The 19,396-nt window shown below is 33.8% G+C and overlaps 1 protein-coding gene across 1 annotated transcript in view; it reads left to right on the top strand.

Annotated features, from left to right (window-relative positions):
* The window catches only part of CBLB (Cbl proto-oncogene B), a 205,233-nt gene that overhangs the window by 168,224 nt on the left and 17,613 nt on the right, over positions 1-19,396 (top strand). Inside the window, exons 12-14 of the mRNA XM_049785680.1 lie at positions 245-610; positions 5,079-5,173; positions 15,331-15,477. Of these exons, the coding sequence (XP_049641637.1) occupies positions 245-610; positions 5,079-5,173; positions 15,331-15,477 (608 nt within the window). The remainder of the gene's footprint in view (positions 1-244; positions 611-5,078; positions 5,174-15,330; positions 15,478-19,396) is intronic.

Genomic DNA, 19,396 nt, shown 5'->3' with positions numbered 1-19,396 from the left:
ATAGTTTGTAAAGTTCCAATATTTGTGTTTACATAAGCATTTTTACAAAAACTTTTAAGTGAAATATATTTTTGTTTTTCATAGATTTTAACTTTTCATTTGTGATAAAACAAAGCATTAAAAGCTTCATTGAAATATATAATAAAACTCCCTTGACATTTTAAGAAAAAGGAACATTAGTCTGGAAGTCACCTCAACACAGGTACAACTCCTAACTTTTCTTTTCCTTCCTATATCTCTTTAGTCTTCTCCTTGCATGGTGAGGAAACAAGACAAGCCCCTTCCAGCACCCCCTCCTCCTCTTCGAGACCCTCCTCCACCACCACCCGAGAGACCCCCTCCAATCCCACCTGACAATAGACTGAGTCGTCACTTCCATCATGTGGAAAGTGTGCCTTCTAGAGACCAGCCCATGCCTCTTGAAGCCTGGTGCCCTCGTGATGTATTTGGGACTAATCAGTCTCTGGGAAATCGACTCCTAGGGGAAGGATCCCCAAAGCCTGGAATGACAGCAAGTTCGAATGTAAACGGAAGGCACAGTAGAATGGGGTCGGACCCAGTGCTTTTGCGGAAACACAGGCGCCATGATTTGCCTTCAGAAGGAGCCAAGGTAATAAGAGAAACACTCTCCTTAAGCCTTTCTGTAAGTGCTGGTACAAAAGTTGGACAAAATTTGGTTGCTGTTTTTTCTTAATGTGGCATTTCCCTATGGGTTATTTTTAATTTAATTATATTATAATTATGTTATAATAATTATTTTATTATATTAAAAATCATGATAGAATGTCATTTTATATAATATATAATAAAATATAATATGTTATATATTATATATGATAATAAATCACTCAATAATTTAATATCATTAATAATGTAATTATCTAATGACTAAGTAATTTAATAAGATATAATGATCATATTTAGTAATATAATGAATTATATGTTATTTTATACAATATATAATAAAATATTACATGTGACATATATATATGATTATATAATCATTAATATTATTATTAATTATCTGCAAGTGTTACCATTCAAATCCTTTAGACATCAATGAAAATAACATACTATTCCTCACAGCAGAATGAAACAGTTTTTCTACTTTGGGAAGTGCTTTTGTAGACTGATAATTTATTGTCATATCATGGATCCATCTTTTCAAAATATAAACACACTATACTTTGTATGTCAAATAGGAGCAACTCTTATTTAAACTTCTGCTCACATTGATGTAGAATTGCAACTAATGAAATGTTCTCATTTAAGAAACTAAGAAAAATGAAAATAAATAGTATTTTCCATTGTAAAGTAAGAAAACTTAGGTAACTGCTAAAATTTTAAATTAAAATTGAATGAATATTTGGAACACCATAGGGAGATTTTTTTAAATCTAACATCCTGAAAGTGGAGTAAAACTTTACTCCATTTATCTTTTCTTTGCTATCTGTTTTCAAGTCCATTAGAACTCTTTGACATTTATTATTTGCATCTTCACTAATAAACAGTGAGGGAAGTGAGAATACATTATCTTCTAATTACTCTATTTGCTAATTATAGGAACTCCAAGGGGAGAAAAATCTTCTTAATTATTAATAGTTAAAATAAAATGTAAATTTTTTGTGACTTTCATTTACTTCTTTACTTCATTTTTTTTCTCCCTCCTACCATTTAGCAAACTCTTAATTGGCTAAAGTGATACATTAATTTTAACATGAATCTGTAAGGTAAAAGTAATCAGGTGTATTTTTCTTTATTATAAGATATTTCGTTCCTAGAATTCCAATTCCTTTCTTGAAGTTCTCAGATTCTATCCAAAAACTATAGTTAAGTGTATTTTTAGCTAAATTCTTATGTATTAGTGTATACTTTAATTGTATTAATATATTCCCAAGTTTAGCAAAAGCATTTAAAGTATGATGAAAACATATTTTTCCTGCATATATCTGGAAATAACATTGTAGCCAACTATCTAGAAATTTTAACTCTTAATGTTAAGAAAAATGCTCTATCGAATGTGGTTACAAACATATTTATACTCATACACTGCACGTGAAGGATGTAGACTGTTTAAATATAAGCGAATGTTAAAATATATTGATATTCTTTTTCACATGTCTAGAATATTCTATTATATAATTAGTTGCCTATATTTATATTAAGAAAATATAAAACACTGATTTTTTTTCCTCCAATTTTCTTTTATTTAAAAGTTGGAAATTCTGGGCAAGAGCAATACTATATTATGTAGGGTGCTTGCTTCACACACAATTCACCTGGTTTGATCTCTAGCACTCTATATTGTTCCCCATATAGATTTCTCTGAGACTAATCCCTGAGCACAGAGTCAGGTGCAAGCCTGTAGCACAGATAGATGAGCATCCCCCTCCCCCCCCAAAATTAGAAATTTCACGTATATAAAGACAGTATATGGGTCAGAGTGATAGCACAACAGTAGGGCATTTGCCTTGCATCTGGCCAACCCAGACAGACCCCAATTCAATTCCCAGTATCCCATATGGACCCCTGAGCTTGCCAGGAGCGATTTCGAAAAAAAGAAAAAGGAAAAGGAAAAGACAGTATTTAGATACTTCCTCAAAAATCCTAAAATATTGCTTTATAATCCACTTTACATTTTTCAGAATAAACTTTAATGTGATTGTGATAAAAAAAAACCCAAGATTTTCTTTGATGCTTGTATGCATTGCCATTTATTACCTATCTAGTATATGTGATAGAGAAGTTAGAAAATCTAAATTAAAAAAGAGACCTATAATCCTATTATTCAGACATGACCACTGTCAACATTTTAGAATCTATCCTTTCATTTAAAGTAAATTGTATCATAGCATTTTAAAGGTTATTATTGAATATTATTAAAAATTAATAGGTATATTTATATATACTGTATAAAATTTACTGTTCAAAGTCCAAATACATCTTTTACCTTAGTCTTAACTTACTTTACTCAGTTAAACTACCCTTCTCCTTGCCCTTTTGCTTATCACTAATTGGTCTTAATAACCTCTAAAAAAGTGATTTTTATTTTATTTATTCCATCTGTTTCCACCATATAAAACCTGTGAGTGAAATGATATGTTTTCCTCCATATAAAAATATATTTTGGTTTATCAATGACATTACTAATGTTGTAGTTTTCTTTATAATTTAATATTCCTATCTGGCGATACATATACCATGTCATCTTTCTTTATTCAGAGGACACTTAGGCTATGTTCAGCTCTCTTTGTCTTTCTAAACAATGCTACACTTAATGACTATATGTGTTTATCTTTCTGAATTAATTTTTGTTATTGTTTGAGAAGGTAAATACCCAAAAGATAAGATAAAGATTATATGGAATTTATTTTCAATTATTTGAGAAATCCTCCTATTACTTTTATAAAGACAGGAACAATTTATATCTTTACCTAAAGCATACAAGGATTTCTTTCTTTTCACACCAGCCCCAACAATTGTGGTTTCTTTGGTGTTTGTTTTTGATCCTAGTTATTCTTACAAGTATGTGGTGGTAGCTTACTGCTCTATTGATATGCATTGCCTTAAATGATGTATAGATTTTTATCTAGTAACCATCTGTATGTCTTCCCTGGATGGTTGTTCATATTATCTGCCCATTTGAAGGATGACAAATCAGAGTGTTTTAGTTACTGAGTTTTATGGGCTCTTTGCATATTGGAATTACAATAATTTTTCACACATAATGTTCAAATACCATCTTTCATTCAGTACTGTGGTTTTTCATGCATCAAGGAAATTTGATTGCAAAAATCTTATTTTTGAATCCATTCCAGCAACACACACAAGACTCCCATTAACGACGACTTAAAGCGTTCTTATCACAGTGAACATTTGTGGTTTGGAATGCTTATTTGTTGGTTAAAAGACTTTTTCTTTTTATGTTGCAGCATTTCATTGAACTTTGCAGTGATAAATATATGCTTAGAAATTTTTTTCTCTAGCCAAATTCAAAACTTACTTGTCCTGTTCATAGTCAGAATTGTATGAAAAATATCATTTTACTTGAAGGTGTACTTTCTTATATTATAAATTATATTACATTGACTCTTATATGGAGAGACATGAAAGAAATTGGAAGTATAGCAACAAAATGTAGTATTTATTCTGATTGTTTTTGTTTGTTTCCTTTTGAGCATTACACACCTTTGTGCAGGGATAACTTTTAGCTCTGGAGTTGCTTGATGGATCATATGTGGTACCATGAATAGAAGTGGAGTTGGCTATGTGCAAGCCAAGTGCCTTACCCTAGCCCTGGAAGTAATTTAATTAGGAAATTAACTGATGCTGTTTTTTTTTCTATATGTAATTCTTAAGAATATGCTAAGTTTTGGGGCCCAGAGAGGTAGCATAGCTGTGTTTGCCTTGCAAGCAGCCGATCCAGGACCAAAGGTGGTTGGTTCGAATTCTGGTGTCCCATATGGTCCCTCGTGCCTGCCAGGAGCTATTTCTGAGCAGACAGCCAGGTGTAACCGGTGTGTGGCCCAAACACGCCCCCCCAAAAAAAGTATGCTAAATTTTCAGTAAAAATGGAATGTATATGAAAAACTTGACTCTACTCTAAATATATCAGATTTAGTGAAATTCTAGTATTTCTTATTGGTATCTTTGAAAATTAAGTTATATTCTATTTTTCCATTTATAAATTGCTACTACTTTGAGTAGTACTCAAGGTTTTTTTGTACTCAAAGTTTTTTTATACTCAAAATTATTTTTCCACTTGTAAGTTGCTACTACTTTGAGTACCATCAAATATAACGTTGATATAAAGTGTAAAATGTTTTACTTGTTTAAATCAAAATAACATTTCCATCTTCAAAATTACAAGTTTTATAAAAAATAAAAATTACAAGATTTCTAGGGTCTAAGAATTCAACTCAGTGATAGAGTACATGTCTTACTCTTATGAGACCTTCAACTCCATACCTAGTGCAACTCTCTAAAAACAAACCAAAAACAGAATTGTAGGTTTCTAAGAGTGGCTGATGCTGTAAGTTCTCCCAGAAATTGTCTTCTAAAGTACGCTTTTCTTTCAGGTCTTTGCCAATGGTCATCTAGGAAATGAAGAATATGATGTTCCTCCCCGGCTCTCTCCCCCTCCTCCAGCCACAACTCTTCTCCCTAACATCAAGTGAGTTTTCTTTACTTTGGAGTTCATTTGTATGTATGAAGATCTGTTGAAGAGTGGTTTTGAGGTATTCTGTGCAGAAAGTTCAAGGTAATAGAAATGCATCAGTGTACAATATCCATTCATATTTATAAATTGAAAACAGAAAAGAAGGGAAAAATAATCAGGCTCTTTCTGATTCCCTGCTGTAAAACATGACATTTATATCATTTAGCTAAACCTGAAGACTGCAGAAAATAACTGGCAAAGAAAGCACAATCCTCTGCGGCTCAAGTGATAATAAAGAGTATAGGGTGTTTACTGGCATGTGGCTTATCCAGATACAATCCATAGTATGCCATATGACCTACCAGTTCTCTCCAGAAGTGATCCCTGAATTTGTAGAGAGAGAAAAAAATCCTGTGTGTCCCCACTCCCTGATCTACAAAATAAACTGAAAAACTCAAATCTCCTTTATGCATAAAAGAATAGTGTACAATATAGCTCTCCCTCCCAATTGCTTCTCTCTCTCTTAGGGCTATGAAGTTCATCCTACCTCCTGGTCTTACACCCTAACATTATATTTGATATCACCAGTTTCTTCATTTCGCAAACTTATTTGGCACTATACAACTTTGAAAGTTCTTTTGGAATTATTTATATTCCACTAATCTCTTCCATTGTCCTCATATATAGACAATTAAAAGGGCTTTATAATCATCAGACATTCACATAACTCAATTGAATTGTTTTAAATTCTACTTTCTCCATATTTATTCATACTCCAAATCCAGATTGTGCTCTCTCCTTCTAAATTAATTGTGTTCTCAGCTAGAAGGGAGCTTACCCATTTGAAAGTATTATTTAAGTAATCTCTAATACTTTCTCTCTAAACTTGTCTTACCTTTTTTCTCTTTTATTTTTCTTTTACTGTGGCTAGGTAAGTTTTTCATGAATTTTTCTTGAAAGCTCCTTGATTTCAGAATCTAAGTCCCAAGTTTTAAGCTTTATTTTTTTTTTTATGAAAACAGTGCCTTCTTTAGTCATTATGGTAGTAGCAATACTTTCTTATTTATTCTATACATGTAATTATGTGTGGCTAGAGTGGTAGCACAGTAGTAAAGCATTTGCCTTGCATGTTGCTGACCCAGAATGGATGTGAGTTCAATTCCCGGCATCCCATACGATCCCCTGAGCCAGTCTGAGTGCAGAGGCGGGAGTAACCCTTGAGCGCAGCCAGGTGTGCCCCCCCCAAAAAAATTATGTATTGTTTTACAGTTTACTCATTTAAAGTACATTTTACCATTAGAACAAGTAGTGTTTTTTTTGTTTGTTCCAAGGGAAGATCACTTTTGGGAAGGCTTTGAGAGTCATATGTGGCAACAGGAATTGAACCCAGTCAGGTACATGCAAAATAATATACCTCTCCCTCTCTATTCTCCCTAAGCCTAAAATATTTAGAAGTTTTGAAAGCAAAAGCTTTTTCTCGTTTTCTTTGATTCTCCCAGAACTACCTTACTGATTTAGTAATGAGAATATCTGTCTGGTTAAGTGAATTTAATTTCAGTGCTAGAATATTCTTCTAATAACAACATCTACTTTCTTGGCTCCTTTCTCTACTGAAGTAACAGTATATTTTTTTTTTCACTTACTTTATTGAGCCCATTGTGAATTCCAAGTCTTTTACAATTTTATCTCAGACTTTTAGTGCCAGTGAATTAGGGCCATTCCCACCATCAGTGTTGACCTCCCTTCACCATAGTTCCCCACAGGCATCCCATACCTCCACTCCTAGCCCCCTAGTGTAACAGGTCCATTTTATATTTAGCTTGTTATAGTTTGGATCTCTTAGGTCTCTTGAGTCTACTGTCATTGACTTGGGTAAATTAACACTATATTTATGAATTCAAGAGTAATTCAGTCCCTGTGAAATTTTATGAATTTTAATGGAATTAAAATACATAAATCCACTAGAAAATTTTATGCATTCAAGAATGCAATTCTAAATTATAGTTTTCTGTCAATTTGGAGGAGAGACTATCAAAGTCAAAGATATTCTACAAGGGGCCAGAGAGATAGCACAGTGTTACAGCATTTGCCTTGCACGCAGCTGATCCAGGATGGACAGTGGTTTGAATACCTCCATCCCATATGGTCCCCCTTGCCTGCCAGGAGCAATTTCTGAGCACAGAGCCAAGAGTAACCCCTGAGCACTGCCGGGTGTGATCCAAAAAACCAAGGGGGAAAACAAAGAATGTTCTATAAAACTTTTGTCTGGCTTGCAAATGATTCCAGTTTGATTCCCAGTATTATGCATTCTTCCTGAACGGCTCCATAGTCCACCCATTATTTTTTATTCCTTCATATTGGCTTATTCTTGAGTACTGTTTGATTTTGATCAGCAACCAATCCCCCCAGTAATAATGTGGAAAAAATGTTAAGATGTTTCATAGAGAGGTTGGAAATGTACTGTTGTTTGTTTTTAGTTTGTTTTTTTGGTTTGGGGTCCACATCCTGCTGTTCTCAGGTGTTAGTCCTGGTTCTGTACACAATAATTACTTCTAGCATTGTGCAAGAGACCATTTGGAGTACCAGGGGCTGATCCCCTGTGGGCCATGTGTTAGTCAAACACCTTACCTACTGTACTATTGCACCAGCTCCTGGAAATGTACTGCTTCTTAGAAAGAAATTACATGAGCAAATTTAGATGTACAATTTGAAATTCAGTGGAAACCTTAGCTAATAAGACAATTTTCCTGTAAGAGCTTTCTTGGAACTGATATATATGCAGCAGACAGAAGATGGAAGCAAATACACATATTCTGTATTATAGGTTCTAAATCAGTAGAAACATATGATTTTTAGCCCCAAATGAACTTCTCTCTAGATGTATGCAATAGAACATCTGAGCTCAATTAACTCTGATACTTTAGAGTATGTTAGAAATGAAGTAAATGAAATCTTTCTAATTAGAAATTAAAATTTCACATTCTGTTTATTAAATTCATATTTGCAAGAGAATAAGAGCTAAGGGATAAGAGAAGTTGCAATCTGCTTCATTTGTATTTAAGTATTCAAATGTTATAAATGAAGTTGAAAAATAACAAATTAATAATTGAATGAATTTTATTAGTTGTATTTGATACTTTGGTTTATAGCTATACTTTCTACTTATTCTCAATATTTTCCTCAGAAGCAATGCTATTACTTTAATAATCATAGAAATATTTTTCCACTGCTAAACTGCAGCTTAGCTTTATTAATAGTAAATTAGTTTTATTTTTAGGCTGAAGATTAACCAACACTAGCAATATATGTGTTGACATTTGTTCAGTGGTACATTTATCTTTCCAGTTTATTTTGATTTTTACTTTTTTACATAGTCATTCACTATATAAAATCATCAAAGTATATAAAATAGGGGGAAAAACTAACATGTATGTATACATAGGTACACAACTAGTGTTAATACCCAGAATTTTAACAATTTTTTAAGTTTTTCATGTTATAAATTATCATAAAGGTATATCATAAAGGTAATGTCATGCCCTCCTTTACCCTTTCATATTTAGCATTTTAACAACATATTGCATTTGTTTATAAAATCAACCTGGAATTCTTAAGTGACATTTAAGTACAATGATATTTGTTTCTAAGTATGTCTGCAATAAATATTTGTCTTTTTTTATTTGCTTGTTTGTGGGCGACTCCCGGCAATGCTCAGGGATTAATTTAGCCTCTGCACTCAGAAATAGCTCCTGGCAGGCTCGGGGACCATATAGGATGTCAGGTATAGAACTCAGGTTCGTCCTGGGTTGGCCACATACAAGGCAAATTCCCTGCCACTATGCTATTGCTCCAGGTCCCTATTTGTCTGTTTTTAAACAAGATATTTTTCTGAGACTTACTATGTCCACTTGAAAAATTAAAAAGTGCTTTAGCTTACATATAATTTCCAGAATCAATGTGAGCTTTATTTTTTTAATTTTTCTGCAACTTAAAAAGATATAACATTTTTAATTAAGTCCCAAAGTTTTGTCAACATTAGCATTTATTGGTTTGTTAGTTGGTAAGTTGCTCATGCCATTATGAATTAGATTTCTGTTCTCATTTGTATTTTTATTACTTACTTGGGCTTCATTATAATGAATATAAATCCTCCGTTTTGGAGGGACATGTACAGATGTGTGTCACAAATAAATATTGGACCTGAATAAGTTATCTTTAAGATAGAATTACTGAGCTAGATAGAAAGTACTGTGAATAGGTGCTTGCCTTGCACACAGATGGTCTGGATCCAATTCCCAGCACCCCCATAAGGGTCCTCCAAGCACTACCAAGAGTAATTCCTGAAAGCAGCGCCAGAAGTAATCACTGAGCATCACTGGATGTGGCCCAACACTAACCCACCCACAATAAAACTTATTAATGTAAAATATCTTTGAACTCTAAATGCAGTTAATTGTTAGTTCACTCTCTGCATTTACCCAAAGCATTTTCACAACTTCTTTTGTCCTTTTCACCTATCCCTTTAATATGTTAATGTCCACCTAGAATGGAGTAGGTTGATAAAGGTACCTTTGTCACTCACTGGACACTCTCCCTCCTAATTGAGAAATGAAGGGGTTTCAGTTTGGCTTGGCTCACAGAGACCACAAGGCATGAAGCCACTGACTCCATGGCTCCTGACTAGCTTGGTTTATTAATTCTTCACAGCTACCCTGCTTCAGACCCGTTCATCCTGGGTTGTAAATAAGACATGTGGGGTGGAGTGATTTCACACATCTTCAGAACCTTTTTATTTTTTTAATTTTTTTGGTTTTTTGGGCCACACCCGTTTGATGCTCAGTGGTTACTCCTGGCTAAGCGCTCAGAAATTGCCCCTGGCTTCGGAGACCATACGGGAGGCTGGGGGATTCGAACCGAGGTCCTTCCTTGGCTAGCGTTTGCAAGGCACACACCTTACCTCTAGCGCCACCTCGCCGGCCCCAAAACTTTTTTTTTTTTAATTTCTTAAAGATTTTTTAAAATATAAATCTACTTCTTCTAGTTTACCAAAACTGGAAAAATATAAAAAGAGATTAACAAAGCTCCTCAACAAGACAGATGCACAGACTCATAATGCATTTCATCTAAAAGATTATAATTCATTGTTGTTTTAAATTTATAGATAAATTTATATGGTGAAGCTTATATTAATGTTTCATAATAAAGCACACTGTCTTGATGTCCTGAAAGGTACTTCAATATCAGCATATCAAATAAAAATCAAGAGACACTGGGATATGACTTGCATAAAGCACATATAATCATTTTTAAAAATATAACTACATTTGGCCTTGTTTGAGCTATGTTTTTTCAGGTTAAGTTTTTTTTTCTCTATTAATACAGGCCTGGTTTGTATACGAAATGTGTACTAATATATATGCGGGCTCTAAAATTTAGTTTAAAGTGTATATTTAATATATATTATTGCAAGAAGAACTTTCCATATTGTAAAATAGCAGAATAACGAATCATACTGGGCCACAACATAGCGAGTAGGGCATTTGCCTTGCTCCTGGTTGGCCCGGATTCAATCTCTGCCATCTCATATGGTCCCCCAAGCCTGCCAGGAGTAACTTCTGAGTGCAGAGCCAGGAATAATCCCTAAGCTCTGCCAAGTGTGGCCCAAAAACAAAAACAAAATTAATGTGTCATACTTAAAATAATTTTCTTAATTGTGAAAGGGTCTTAAAAATAATTGTACTTTTCCCATCAGTGGGTTGGTTATATGTGTCTCTAAGAATCTATTCACTATTTATGTTCAAAGCTTATAAGAGCTTCTCTGTTACTGCATATAGAAGTAGAAGACAAGGATTATGTTACTCAAGGTCTCTCTTTTAAGTATTTTGCAGTTTAAGACAAAATAGAAGTGAGACATAGATAAATATATAGGAGGCAAAATGTCTGTGAATGAATGTTTACTAAATTCGTAAGAGTAGAACATATTTGTTTTCAGAGAAAATGGTTTTGTGGAACATGTCATAGGAGGTTCATATACATAAACAGTAAAGGTGTTTGTCTCATTTGATTACTGGACTACTTGAAGCAGTAAAACACTGCTTAAGTGAAGGAAGGGAAAGCATAAGAGTGATGTTTGAGGAATAATTGTTATAATTAAATCTAATGGTATATACAGGTTAAACCTTTGATTATATGTGCCTTCCACACAAGAAATATATAATCCTGTAGAGTAATTAATAATCTTCAGCTTTAAAAGGTAAAAATCACAACTAAGAACAGATTTAGAAAACATCTGTATCTATGATTTGAAGCTTCACCTGTGTCATGGTTTGTTTCAAAAAATTCATAACATGCAGAAAATGGCTGGATTTCTCACAGAAGGTTCAAATAACTAGTATACAATGAATTTACCAAGAGGAACAGGCAGGGCTGAGGGAGAAGTAGTAATCAGTGCATCTCCAACAGGATATGCCTTATCAGGAATGACAACTGTTGAATATTTGTGAATCTTAGATAATACATTCTGTAAAGGAAAAGAAGTAATGGGTATAAATAAAATGGCTTACTTGTCAGTTTTAACTTGGAGACTTACCAATTTTCTACTTGATTTCCTCTGGTATCCTAATAACGTCCCATACTCCTTAAGTTATTAGATTGTTTCTTTCACCACCAAAAGAAAGCATACTCCATTACTCCATTATTAGTCAGTGATCTTAAACTTATTATTTTATCACTAATTTAGTCACAAATAAAACTGATCTTCTTTTTGGTTCTTGTGAAAGGGGAAGAAAAGTTCCACGTTGCTTTGCAATAGTTTAGTTTGCATGAATTGAGAGTTTTGTTTTGGTTCTTACATAAAATTTTATTTGCATCTTCATTTTTCTAATTAAGAATTTTTTAGTGACTAGAGAGAGAACATAACAGATTAAAGGCATGCATTGCACATAGTAGTTTCTGTGTCTACCCTCAAAGCCACATAGTCCCTAGGGTTTAGCTAGGCATCACCCCACTCTAAAGCAATACCAGATGTGGCGCAAGGCTCCTAAAATTTACATTATATGTGTGTATACATTTATTAAAGTATATGCCATATATGTGCATACATAATATATATGGCATTTTAAATTCTCAGCAAACTTGGGATATAGAGATAAAGACCTACTTCCTGCACTCTTCTGCTGTTCCCCATTATCTTTCTAAACTCCTATAGTTCAACATTTGTTAGATCTGATGAAACAACACTGCCTCATAATCCTCCCAATCTATAATTTATATGTTTTAATGAAGAAGTACTATACTTTTCTCTTGAAAAAAAGAGTAAAAGGGCTAAAGAGATAGGTAAACCTTGCATGTGGCCAACACCACTTCAATTTCCCAGTACCACATATGGTCTCCAGAGCACTGCCAGGAATGATAACCTAAAACAGGGGTCTCAAACTCAATTTACCTGGGGGCCGCAGGAGGCAAAGTCAGGGTGAGGCAGGGCCGCATAAGGGATTTCGCTTACCGAATATTCGCAATAAAAAATCGCATTGGTAAGAAAAAAAATTGCATTAAACATTTGCATACCCCGAACGGAACTGCTCGGAGTATGCGAATGTTTAATGCAATTTTTTTCTTCCTAATGCGATTTTTATGGCGATTATTCGGTAAGTGAATAATCGCTAATACTGAGGTATTTGAAGGCCGGCCACGGGCCACAAAATGTTTGTAGGGAGGGCCACGAGTTTGAGACCCTGCCCTAGAACAAAGCCATGGGGATATCCTGTTATGGCCCAAAAATGTGAAAAGTAAATAAGAGCAATCCTTGTAAAAAATTGCATAATATTGAATTAAATGCGATGAAATACTTTAGGAACTGGTTTATTTTGATAGGAGAATGCTATATTTATAAAGTCTTCTTTGGAATTATACAAAGAAAAATCTTACGCTTTATTAAACTCATAAGATTTTTCAGATTTATATACAAATATCACTTGAAGATTCTCCATTACTAGATTTATTTCACTACAATCCATTTAAGCTAATAGTCTATGAGAAGTTTTAGCAGCGACCCTTTTTCATTTTCTAAAATAATAGATGATCTTTAGCTTTGATTTTCTTCAGAAGAACTCCTTCTGTTGATCTGCAAAAAAGCACAGTTATATGGGGGTGGGGGAAATTTCCCAAATTAAATTCTTTATCACTGAAGAGAAAATACTGAATAAGTCATAGCAGATGGTATTTCAAGGTCAGCCTTTCTGAGTTCATAATGCACGGCTTCTTTGGAAGTATCGCAGATACATTAGGTCATTTCTGATACTGCTGTGCTTGTTGAATATTTGATTAGCAGCATTTTTCTTTTTCTGTTATGTATTATATACATATTTGTATATTACATATTCAAGTATATGCTTGAATAAATAGAAATAAAATTTTCTGTGAAAGAAAGACTATTAGGGCACACAATGTTTGTTCTTTCTATTTCACTTGCCAATAGAACTTATTCTGGTCTCTAGCTAGTTTGATGTCCATGTTTATAAGAATTTGTTGAGATGTAATGTACCCATAATATCACATTTTACCCTCTGTTTACTTACTTTTATTTGGGATATATATCTTCCATGTTTAACTAGAAAATATGACTCTTATACATAGTATTATTTATGAGGCCATTAGTTTGTATTTGTCATATATCACTAGTCGTTTATCTCAAATAGTATCATTTTAATTCATATAAAACTCAAATAGGGATTCAAAAGTCGGTATTGAAAATGTCTTTAAGGATGGAGAAAAATATTTGAAAAATTTCAGTAAAGATTTTCTTTTTTTATCTGTACAATTTTCACTTTTGTAGTTGAAACTTGAAATCTTTAGGGTTTATTTTTTTGTTTTAGATTGTCTTGAATATGGGCGATGAGAGTGCTGTTGTTGTTGTTGTTGTTATTGTTATTGTTGTTGTTCCACCTATCCACCGACCCCACCTGATTCAATGCATGAAAACAGAAAAAAAAAAGTTACTTCAGGCTTAATGGCTCAGATACCAAAGATCTCTTGCTCCCTCTACAGAAGGTGCTTCAAAATTGCAGTCACTGATGTTTTCATTTATTTTTCCAAGGACACAGATTTCATAAGGATGATTAACAACAACAAAAAATTGCATTCATATAAATCTCCTGTCTTCACTTTTTGTTGATTATCATAAATTTAATAATGTGGGTTTGTATATTTCTTCACTGGCATTTTTCACTGCTATCAGAAATTGCTCAAGGTTCTAGTAACAGCTGTGAAATACATTAGGTTTTTGTGTGTGCTATTTTGACTTTGAGTCTTTACTCTCATTTCTGAGTATAACACATGAAATTTTTCTCAAATATTAGATGATCATGTTATTATATTTTTATTTGGTCAGTAAATTTAACTCAAAACAATACATAAAACATTTTAAAGATTTAATGTTTTATTATCTGCTTCCAGTTACATCAGTAACTTACAGCCCTTGGCTGTTAGAATTTTTAAAATTTAAATTGTTTTTTAATTTCTCTAGAAAACTATGTAATAACCACCAAAAACAAAAGTTTGACCTCTCTACAGTCTTCATTAATAACAAAACTATTACATAAGAACTTACTTAATTTAACCATTTATTTAAATCAGAACAGAGTGCTAATATTTAAATATCTTTGCTTTTGTATAATTCATACAATTGTTCTAAATATTTTTATTTTATTTGACAGATTACTGTTTGTAGTTATGCCATTTAATTTTTATGATAATTAAATCATAAATATTTTGTCAATAGCTTTTTTGTTTTGTTTTGTTTTGTTTTCGGCCACACTTGTTTGATGCTCAAGGGTTACTCCTGGCCAAGCACTCAGAAATTACCCCTGGCTTGGGGGGACCATATGGGACGCCAGGGGATCAAACCACTGTCCTGATCCTTGGCTAGCGCTTGCAAGGCAGACACCTTACCTCTAGCGCCACCTCACCAGCCCCTCGTCGTCAATAGCTTTAACACAAGATTTAAAATACCTTTGATTTGAGTTTATATAAGAATAACTCTTATAATGTTACTATAATTGAAAAATAATCACAAGTACCAAAGTAGCTTCTTTGACTTGAATATGTCACATCAGACTTACCTGTTGCACATTATTACTCTAACAGAACTGAACTTTTTTTTCCCACTCTGGTAGGTGTACTGGCCCATTAGCAAATTCCCATTCAGACAAAGCAAGGGACGTCGGAGAGGAAGAGGACGATGAATACAAGATTCCTTCATCACATCCAGTTTCCCTAAATTCACAGTCATCTCATTGTCATAATGTTAAACCTCCTCTTAGGTAAGAATATGGCAGTTCTTTTACCACATCATGTATATATACATATATATAAAATATATAAGCATGTTAATAATTTTCTGTATTTGTTTTCAAGCTCTGAGTTACTAAATTCTTACATGCTCAAAGTCTTCTATTCTTTTATGTGGTTCTGCATTACTTCAAAAAGAGTAGTGTTAGATATTTTCATTAATCAAGAGAACCATCTTATTTGAGAACTAGATCTAATGGGATATTCTTTTGTTCCTCCAGCCAAAGAAAATCATACTCTAATAAAGCTTTGCTATACATAATAGTGTTATGATAAGTTTATTTTCAATTACTGATTGTCTTCTTTTTTTTTTTTATTTTGGCCACAACTGGGTGGTGCTCAGAAGTTATCCTGGCTCTGTGCTCACCATCATTCCTTGTGAGCTCAGAGAACCTTATTAATTTCTGGGGATCAAACCCAGGTCAGCTGCTTGCAAGGCAAGAGCCCTACCTGCTCTGCTGTCCCTTGGTCCCAAGTTACGAATTCATAAAGTTTATTATCAGTCCTAAGCACATATACCTCATGAAAAAAATTAGACTAGAAATTTTATTATGCCAACTTAAAATTTGTAATCATGATTTAAGATTAGTACAACTTATTCACTAGCATTAATTTTAGTAGCTTTTGTTTTATTTCCTTTTATCTATTTTTTGGGGGGCGGTCACACCCACCAGTGGTCAGGGGTTACTCCTGGCTCTGTGCTCAGAAATCGCCCCCTGGCAGGCATGGGAGACCATATGGGATGTCGGGGTACAAACCACCATCCTTCTGCATGCAAGGCAAACGTCCTATCTCCATGCTATCTCTTTTTGTTTTCTTAATTGTGAAACATTTTATAAGTAACATAGATTTGTGACTGTTCAAATATTTTGTATCTGTTCAAATGTTTCTGTATATTAAGGGACAATGTTGACATCATGGCCGTCTTGAGGCACTGACTACCTCCAGCACATCTTTTTATTTTGGGGCCACACCCAATGATGCCCAGGGCTTACTCTTGGCTATGTGCTTAAAAATCGCTTCTGGCTTGGGGAACCATATCTGATGTGATTCCGGGGGTCAAACCCAGGTCTATCCTGAGTCAGCTGCATGCAAGGCAAATGCCCTATTGTGTCACCGTCGCTCTGTCCCCACCTCTAGCACATCTAACAAACATAAATCCTAAAGTCTTTTCCTTAACTTTTATTTTCTTAATTATACTATATTACTTTTTCTAGGATCCCAATTAGAATATGTGGACATGTTTTCTATCCGTTAATTATTTATTCTCTCCATAATGGAGAGATCCTTGATATTTTAAGTGGCAGGAGAGTTGTCGAACACCTACTAAACTTACTACTAAATTACTCACCTACTAAATTCTTAGCTGGAATTTCCCGAATTCATTTCTCTTAGGAAATTTCTGCATTTATATAATTGGTGAATTATAATCTCATTTTTTAAATAATTCTGATTGATCATAGTTACTCAGCAAAATAAGCCTTGATTTGAGGTCTTATTTTATCCTAGTCCTCTGTAGAACCACCATTGTCAGACAGTCCTTGGACACTTTATTACATCACTCTTATTGACAGTGCTGTTTTATTTTAAAATCAAGTCGCACATAGAGAGACAGTTCATAAATGGAATGTTCGGATCTTTTTCAGTGAAAACTTTAAAATAAAAATGACTGAAATTTGCCTTCCTTTTGATCATTGTCCTAATATAGAATGTGCTACTTGGGATCATAGTAATAAACGTACATAAGGCACTTCTCTTCCATGCAGCATGCCAGGGTTCAATCCCTGGCACCAAATATAGTCCCCTGAACACCTTCAGGTGAGTTTCTTAAGCAAGGAGCCAGGAGTAACTTAGAGCATCACCAGTTGTGACCTGAAAATAAAATAACACAAAAACTCTTAAGTCTTAGAAAAGAGAAGAAAACACCAATGTTAACTACACATCTGTCTTAAGAATTTCAGGATATAAATATGAACACTCCACAAAATTGTTATTACCCAGATTAGTAAACTCTGAAATTTTAAATTTGATGTTTCAAGAATAAGTAACAGAGCATTTATTTCTAATTGCTGGCATTGGTTTTCCTTGCCATAAACCAGAATCCAGTCACTTAATAGATTAGTATCATTGAGAAGAAAAGAAAAAGAAATAATCAAAAGACAATTTTCATAGTAGAATTACCAATGACCTACTACTATAGTAGAGGAAAAGGTTACTCTTTTACACAAAATAAAATTGCTATAACTTTGGTTTTTTTTTAATCTTACAAACCTTTAGTAATTTTTTTCCTTTTTTTATTTAAACACCACAATTACAAATATGATTGTAGTTGGGTATTTAGTGATTTTTAAAAACTGAAATACTATGAACCTTTTTGGTTCCCTCGAAGTCTGCTTTTTATAATTGCTGAGAAGGTACATGATTATAGCAATATTTGGGGATATTTTTGTAGCACACCTCAAATTCTGAAAATAAATCTGAATCATAGTGACCATTAACATATCCCTACTATGATGAATGTTGATAATACCTAAACTTATTTAAGGTAATTTTTCTTGATCTAATTTTCTCTCAAAAGCTAAGGGGTAAAGTATCTTCTGATGAGTTCTAGAAAGCACACTTGAAAATAAAACACTTCCCTCCCCTCTTCTTCCTTCATCTGGGACATTGGGAGAAATAGCTTGTCAGTATGTAGGAAAGCTTAGCAGTAGATGAAGAATTCAGTTCAGTTTTAGCAAAATTCCATCATTACGAAAATTCAATACATGATAACTATTTTTAAATGAACCATCTTTGGCCCCTTAAGAGAAGTGGCCACCAGAGAAAGCAGAAATGAGTTTCAGATAAAGCACTCTTGAAATAACTACTCAGATATCCACTATCAACTTCATTATGTACATATTTATACTGTGCCCATTTTTAAAGTAAGTAGAGAAAAGTATAATATAAGTCTGTTTCTGAGACTCTGTAAGCAGAGTTAACTTGGTGAGCATAGTTCATTGTTATGCAGCTGTATGCTAAATACAAAAATGTGTTCTCTCTCTACCCCTGCTGCACTTTTCATGCCTTACTTCTATCCACTGTGCTCATGATGTTCCGTAGTATTATTAGCAACAAAAGTGTTTTACAGACAACATATTTAAATGTGCCAGAAAACCAAGCCTTTGCTAAAGTCATTTTTCTATCATTTTCAACAGTGCCTGAGTTTTATTCATGGCAAGGATAGAATTGTACAATAGACACTGAATCTTTGACATGCTTGTCAGAATTTTAATGGAATTAAAATGGATAATTAATAAACTAAGTTTTCTGCCTTTTAGGAAAAAACAAAGTTTAAGAGATATGTCAAGGCCCAATATTTGTTAAAGACAATGAGATAACTTTATGTTTTTGTTTTAAATACATTTTTCCTAATTATTAGGCAAGGTATTTTTTTAGTTACCTCTGAACAAATATTCAGAGAGTCTCGGGTCCATTCCTGGTAATACACACCTCAGCAGCCGGATTTTGATGGTTTAGTAATAAAATGATGTTTAGACCCAATGGAACAGGTAAACATCCCAGGAGTGTTGTTGACAGAAAATGAGGGCAAGATCAAACTCAAACTCAGAACCTTGGAAAGTCAGATGTGTATCCCAGACCTTTAATGCTACCTTGAGGGACCTGATACATTAATGCTGAACTTTTCTAAAGTGATGTTAATTGAGGGGCAAGAACTATGCCACAGTGGTATGGCATTTGCCTTGCACATGGCTGATCTAGGATAGACTTTGGTTGGACCCCCGGCATCCCATGTGGTCCCCCAAAGCCAGGGATGATTTCTAAACACATAACTAGGAGTAACTACTGACCATCACCAAGTGTGGACAAAACACACACACACAATAAATA

Source organism: Suncus etruscus, chromosome 13 (genome assembly GCF_024139225.1).
Source record: "Suncus etruscus isolate mSunEtr1 chromosome 13, mSunEtr1.pri.cur, whole genome shotgun sequence".
Lineage (NCBI taxonomy): Eukaryota > Metazoa > Chordata > Mammalia > Eulipotyphla > Soricidae > Suncus > Suncus etruscus.
Note: the sequence above shows the minus strand (reverse complement) of the source record. Positions and strands in the feature narration are given on the sequence as shown.